Source organism: Lethenteron reissneri, chromosome 22, assembly GCF_015708825.2.
Source record: "Lethenteron reissneri isolate LAM-NWPU_2019-01 chromosome 22, ASM1570882v1, whole genome shotgun sequence".
NCBI lineage: Eukaryota > Metazoa > Chordata > Hyperoartia > Petromyzontiformes > Petromyzontidae > Lethenteron > Lethenteron reissneri.
In genome coordinates this window covers 7,391,582-7,398,752 of record NC_083800.1, presented here as the reverse complement: position 1 = coordinate 7,398,752, position 7,171 = coordinate 7,391,582, and the positions used below count along the sequence as shown (strand labels likewise).

The following is a 7,171-nucleotide window of genomic DNA, read 5'->3' as shown; positions in this document are numbered from 1 at the left end:
GCCGGGTTTAGATTTCCCAGCGCTGACAGTCGGTGCCGGGCCGGTCACGTGGGGGAAACCGTCCAACGAGGACGCGGCGACGTTCGGTGGCGTCGACAATGCGGTGTATGATATTTGAAGTGGTTGCGTGAAAAGCGCGGGAAAATTGTTGTTTGTTCTTAGGCGGCGGCGACCTGCAATTGTTTGACGCGTTACCAACGTTGGACATCGCGGGATTTGTTTTGTTTGTTATGCTTCATGTCATCTTCCGTTCGCGACGATGAACGAAGGCGGTGGAGACGAAGGTTCGGTCGCGGAGCGCAACGTTGAAGCGCCTTCGCCAGCCGACAACGTAACGTAACCAATCAACTTCAGGGACAGTGCACATTATCAGAGTTATGTTCTTTTGTTTGTATTTATGACTGCAGGTATTGCGGTCTATGCAAACATGACTCCTTGCAAAAAGGTGTCAGTTTTGTTGCCAGATAGAAGGGTAAAAAACCAATTATCATATTTTTACTGGCAAATGAGGTCCCCATAGTGTAACGTTAATCTTTACAATTCTCTTTATAAAATAAATTAAACTTCCAGTTGCGGTAGCAACAACAGTGCAGGGACGTAATCTAAATGATCAGCCCCCCCCCCCAGTCGTCGATTCTCATTCGCACTCCGGGATGAAGGCTTCGGTTAATTGTGTTGTTTGACCATACTTCACCACACCGGTCAATGGGAGTTGGTGAAGAAGGGGGAGGAGGAGAGGCGATTATCTGAGGATCGGTTCCCGTTAAATTTCGATTTAAAGCTTTCGTGACTGCAGGGATTCATCTTCTTGGTTCTTTCGGTAAAGTCACGTAGAAGACCCCCCCCCACTACCTACAGTCCTACACATTCCACAAGTAGTGACTAATCCCATATATGCATTTTTCCATAAATATGCTAAATTCCTCTGTTGATATGTAAATTACTTTGTCAAGGCGCCCTTCCTCCTCCAACCCAGCTTAAATATACGCTGCCAAGCTTGGTGGTGTTCATTGGGACGATGTCTTTCCGACAGCCCTGTTCTTCACCTGAGGACGACTGCTTGCGTTGTGGCCGTAACGTCGTGAGAATTGTATTTTATTATGTTTTACTTTAATTATTCCCTTCTCCGTGACTTTACCGAAAGAACCAAGAAGATGATCGGTTCCCGATTTCACTCGCCACTGATGTGAGCCGTGAGCCGGTAACGTGCGGTGTGATAACCAGGCACGCATTCTAGATTTGAAGCTTTCGTGACTGCAAGGATTCATAATACTCTTAGGTTTTTTTCGGTAAAGTCACGTAGGTAAAAAATAAAGAATAATAGAAATAAAATAATAAATTACGTGTTTAAATTTATGTATTACTTTATTATTTTATTTCTATTATGAATTTTTTACCTACGTGACTTTACCGAAAAAAGCCAAGAGTAGGCATACCTTCCACCAATAATTCGTCTGTAAAGCAGGGTTAATGCCAAATGCATTTCTATTCATGCGACGGAGATTACGTTTTGCTTCTGTCCATATAAAACAGATATATCACATGAATCGCTGTGTGTTTCTACTACTGGAGGAATACGATGAGCTAAAAAGCTATTTTTCACATCCAGTACTTCATGTTGGGATCACATGAAGTAATCCCAACTTCATATCTCCCCCCCCCCCTCTGTTGAAATATTAATGTAAGTGGTGGGCTGCCCTCCACTAACGTTATGTAACCCACTTAACATTCTAATCCACACTTACAATTATGTAAGTGGTGGGCTGCCCACCACTTACATTAACATTGGCTGCTAACATTTGGGTTACACCCATTTCAAACCTTTATAAGCAGTTTGCCTTTAGAAGCTATAACCCCCTTTTCCTGATGACGACCGCTTGTGTTGCGATCGAAACGTCGTAGTTTTTGTTATTTTCTTTGAACCTATCTATGTGACTTTATCGAAAGACCCAAAGAATAAGTAACATTTTTTGTTCCAAATTTGTACACGTATTCGTGTGAGTGGAATACTTCCCATTTTTTCAAATTAATTGCAGAACTGAGCAAAGTGTTGCTACTCAACCGTCTACTTCATTGTGGTCAGCAGAGAGCAGCCAGACCAGTACACTTAATTTGTTGAACCAAATTTATTCTTTGGTCCGATCTTTCGCAACCCAAACGAGCCAGTGTGTTGAAGTGTGATCATATAACCGCCACGGCTGTCACGGGGTGGAGAGGCCCCCATCTCGCAGTGAATTGTACACAACCCCACTGTCGTTGGTATTATATGGCTTACGCATTGTGCACAGCGTATAAGAGTATAGTAATTAGCACTGACTCTATAGAATTAGTCTTGTGTACCTTATAACTTTCTCTTTTACTTAGTCCTTGGGCCAGAACAGAAATTGGTATAATCTAAGGTATAAAAACTCTAATAATACAAATGTATTCACTGTATATGGCAAAAAAAAGATTGCATCATTTGATATCCCACTAATTTCAAGTGTTTATTACGTAATTTACTGTCATTGGTCACGTAAAAAATTGGAACCACTTTAAGTTATGCTACCGCAGGTGCAGCATGGAACTCCTGCCCTGTTGCAAATCAATCACAAATTAAATATCTGGTCTGAGCTCATAGACTAACTGGCCAAAATGTATTAATTTGAAATGCTATATATAGAGTACACGTACATTTCTTCCTTATAATTATCATGGCGTATATTTCTATCTGGCCTATCCATTTTTTTCTTCCAAACAATGTTTAGTTGAATAAACATCACTTTATTCAAACGGATAACTAAACATGGAAACCATGTGATTGTTTTGCAACAGTGCATGAGTTCCACGCTGCGACAGAGACTCATAAAGTCACGGCGGTCCTTCGAACTGACCCACCCCAAGAGACGGTGCCTTGCGAGCGGCACCGAGGAGCTGGCGTCTGGAACAATCCTATCGCTTGAGCAACCCAGCCAGGGCCTGGAGGAGGGTGTCTGCGCGCTGTCGCCCGATCGTGGAGCCACTGAACGCAACACCGGATTGGGGTTAAGCACACCGGAGGGATGTGCTTCAACCGCATCACCGGGAGAGTCGGACTTAAAGCGTACGCCTGCGTCCAGCTTGAATATTAGTACAGGTAAAACTAATCGAGTCATTTTCAGCTGTAGTGCATAATTGTTTATCGTTTGAATGTTAATAATTTTGAGCATTTTATAACAATACCTTTGTTTGTACGAAGTACAGCCGTTTTGTCAATCTACTGCTGAATGAGGGTCTCCCCCATGCCATGTGAGCATTTGACTACATTTACCAGACTGGTCAATGCGGGTTAATAAAGGTGAGACATATCAATGTAAGAACTGCATGTGTTGAAAATGACAGTTGCTATTTTTTCGTAATATTTATTAGTAGCAATAATAAGCTTACGTAGCACCTTTGAGAAAACTGAATCTACGGCACTTTGGAATCTAAAAAAAGAGGTACAATCGTCAAGAAATGTGATTAAAACAATGAAAAGCATTTTTTCTCAAACTGTACAATATATTTTAATACAATTGACCTCTGCAGGCAGCAGCCCTGGTGTGATGTGGACTCCTGGATCAGGTAAAGCCCTATCGGAGAGCCAGGCCACAACTATCCAACAGATGGCGAAGGAGCTTGAGGATATGAAAGGAGCGCTTGCAACGAAAGAGGAATTGTTGCGCAGGCTCCGATTGGTCTCGAGCTACCGGAGTAAGGTAACTGCATGGCAGCTGTGCCATCTACATTCCCCCATTTGTGAAGCTGAGCAGTATTCTTGGTTCTTTAAGTTCAAGTTCATTTATTAGGTATAGCCCTGTGAGCCATTCGGCTCTTGAATCGGGTTCAACTACCAACAAACAAAAAACATGAACAAAAAAACATCTTAAAGTGAATATGTAACTGAGTGCAAACAGAAAATCCAAGAAAAGACAGCAAAATATTGCAGAAAAAAACACCGTACACCAACGCTGTGTGCAAAAATCCCAGTGGGATGCAAGTCAAACAACCAACAACAACCACAAGACAAATTCACGTAGAAGGGAAATAATAAAATAATAAAAATAAACATTTTATTACGTTTTATTTTATTAAATAATAAAAATAAAACATCTTTTATTATGTTTTATTTTTATTATTTTATTATTTCCCTTCTACGTGACTTTACCGAAAGAACCAAGAAGATGAATCCCTGCAGTCACGAAAGCTTTAAATCGAAAAATCTGAGCAGTATTGTTTTTTTCTCAGGTGTGGTCCAGCAAATTAAAATCAATGTATTCGAGTATATCGCAATTTGTTCGTGAGGTTAAATGGCATAAACTAAAGTGCATATCATGTGATTGTACATGTACATGAACCTACTGATCAATTATTGCATGATAAAAACATTAATTTTGGTTTGCCACTTAAATCCGCATATTCCCGCTGTGAGGACTAAAGCAAGTTGGTTTGTCATGTATCAAAAACCACTATAATATGGCATGTGAGAAGGTGCACCATGAGTTTTCCCTTGAGATTACATGAAGGGACATCCCAAGTAGTTACGTGATGTTATCTTCTAGAGGCTATTGTCTGGGATGTATTGCTGTTACACAAAGCAATGTAATATCACCGAGAAAAGATAAAGATTTAAAAAAAAAATTCTGGTATCCCAATTGTGGTCACTGCACAGCTCATCCAAGCCTCTCATTGTGTTCAGAATAACCTGGAGGAACTGGAGAGGCTGATTTTCAAGTGGAGGAGCGCCTGCCAGAGTCTCCTGTGTGACCTGCAGCAGGAAGCCACGTCCGACAAAGTTTACAGCCTGGGTCAGATAATTGCTGGAATGGGCCTGGACCCTGATCTTCTGCAATACAACTCCACCGAGGACTGCTTCACCTAAAAAGTGAAGCAGAGGGCAAGCTGAGAGTCCTGAACCCAGAGTTTGCCTTGTTTGCAGTCCATTTGCTGTAGCGTATGTTTTTGACATTTAAACTTGCACTATGATTTTTTTAAAGTGGAAAATATGTATGGCTTACCTTTCAGGTGACGGAGCATGATAAAATTTGAAAGTGTTTCAAGGGTGAAAATATTTCCCTCTAGTAACTGATTATTGCAGCTAAGATGCTTGCATTTATAGAAAATTTCCATTTACAACCTGTTATTAATTTTTCAGTTTCATGAAATGCAGTCGCAAATCAATATATTCCTATCCCTGTTTCAGGCTGAACTTAAACGGTCCAGTATTCCTACATTATTAATGTTATATAAATTAATGTTTGTGTTGCTCCATTTAACATGAGATGGAACCCTAGGGAAATTAAGTTGCACAAAATCTGCAACTTCCAATTATTGTTAGACTCAGAAAACGATCCGATTGGTTGGACAGGTTCATGCGGTTGTCATGGGTTACAAATGGCTGTCCAACATGGCTACATTTATTATGTTTATGGTGGCATAGAAATAGTATTAGAAATGTGGATGAAGCTGGCTTTATTTGGGTTATGGGGATTTTCATTAATTGGGCATTTAAATGCCCCAGCATCTCAAAGCACCTCATTTAATCTAATTTCAATAATTCCATAGACCAGCTATATTTTTATTTTTTACCGATGGCACAAGGTGACGCAGCGCTGGCCGGCAAGTGGGCATTATTCTGTCAGTAGAGGGCGATGATGCTATTGGTCATGACAAAAAAAGTAATACTCTTTGGTTCTTTCAGTAAAGTCACATAGGTAGAAAAAATAATAGATCACGACGTTTCGATCACAGGATATTTGCAGTCACGAAAGCTTCAATTAAAAAAAAGTAATACTGTACAGGTAAACCTCGATTTGAGAAAGGGACGCATTCTTTAACAAACATGCACAAAACAAAATTCATGAATTGGAATTGCTTTTACCCCTGTTTATTTAGTGCAAAAACTTAAGAGATGTATTTCAGACAGTCATTCCAACTCTATTCCTAACCTAAAAATATACACCGACACCACTTTTCACGAGCATAATAGAGAACAAAAATACTAAAACTACTTAATAATAATTAATTAATAAAAATACTAATTACCCTTTTCAGGGAACTCGCCAAAAGATCTGCTGCATGTTGGAATTCCTGAAAAGGTGATGTGGAAGCCTTACTATTGCACGAGGGTAGGGGTCGGCAACCAAAACAACGAGCCTTGTTTTTCGAATTCGGTAAAAATAACATTTCAAGAGCCGCAATGCATGTGGTGAATACCAGACGGCGGTCCTTTATAAATAACGTCACGAAGCACTCCGTAATGAGCCGCATGCTGCTCCGGAGCATACGCCGGTTGGCGTTCCCCCGGCTTAGGTTGTTATATCCGAAGTAGGTCTTGTGTTTGTGAGTGACATTGTGAATGTATAGGTTTTCATTTATAAGCTGATCTCATTGGACTTGAGTCCTGCAACTATTGTATTGTGGTATTCCACCATTAATTGAATTGAGATAATGCTCTCTTGATGAAAACAAATTTTGTTTGCACTTTTAGAAGTCTAATTCACATTTGTATATTATTGCTGTGTTCGAGGCGATATGCGAGTTAGGAGAGCATTGCATGTATTAATTGTAAAGACTTTAGAAGTTAATCTGCTTGTGGTTGTAATTTAATTGCTGAAAAGAACAATAAAGAAACGATGAAAATGCCCATCCCAAGATTGGTTCAACCAAGGTATGTTAACGCTGAGCCACCGTTTTCATCGGGCGTTTCGAGAAGCAGATGCATATTCCAAAATGTGTCTCTGTGGAGCACATTTCACTTCAGTTTATACTGCAGGGACTCTTAGAATTCCTATTTTAAAATCTATTTGTAATGTTTTAGTTAGAGGCGGCACATGACTGTATAACATTCACTATGTTTTGGGTCATTATCTGGCTCTGGGTGATGTCTATAGCTATATTCTCTGGTGCTGGGAGTTTCCTCTTTTACATACTCAATGGCAGATCTTACTTCTATCAGTGTGGTCAGAATCTCTAAAACTTAATGTCTACTAATAATATCACTCCCTCATGAACATAATCTCTCCCTAAATTATAAAATAGGTTGCTGCTCTTCATAAATATGGAATTCTATTTCCTTTTTGCTAAGACCAACTATGTCCCATTATTTTAATGTCCACAATTCGACAAGGTTTCATGCTTAAGGTAAAAGTCTGCACAATCTATCAATGGTCAA

At 40.0% G+C, this 7,171-nt stretch overlaps 1 protein-coding gene across 3 annotated transcripts; it reads left to right on the top strand.

Moving 5' to 3' along the window:
- The first annotated feature begins 115 nt into the window (after positions 1-115).
- Positions 116-6,641, top strand: SFR1 (SWI5 dependent homologous recombination repair protein 1). 3 transcript variants are annotated; one of them, XM_061556491.1, is made up of 4 exons: positions 116-331; positions 2,884-3,115; positions 3,547-3,716; positions 4,697-6,641. In XM_061556491.1, the coding sequence occupies exons 1-4, from the start codon at positions 260-262 to the stop codon at positions 4,877-4,879; spliced, it is 657 nt and encodes a 218-aa protein (XP_061412475.1). In that variant the 5' UTR covers positions 116-259; the 3' UTR covers positions 4,880-6,641. The 3 variants fall into 3 exon arrangements, with proteins under 3 accessions (XP_061412475.1, XP_061412473.1, XP_061412476.1); XM_061556489.1 differs by having other exon boundaries at positions 2,815-3,115; XM_061556492.1 differs by having other exon boundaries at positions 117-336; positions 2,815-3,115.
- Positions 6,642-7,171: the final 530 nt, after the last annotated feature.

Bases quoted from the DNA above. Each gene is read 5' to 3' on its own strand.
- SFR1 (XM_061556489.1), top strand. From the start codon at position 260: ATGAACGAAGGCGGTGGAGACGAAGGTTCGGTCGCGGAGCGCAACGTT. The intron at 3,116-3,546 runs GTAAAACTAATC...TGACCTCTGCAG, and splicing joins CAGCTTGAATATTAGTACAG to GCAGCAGCCCTGGTGTGATG. The intron at 3,717-4,696 runs GTAACTGCATGG...CATTGTGTTCAG, and splicing joins TCTCGAGCTACCGGAGTAAG to AATAACCTGGAGGAACTGGA.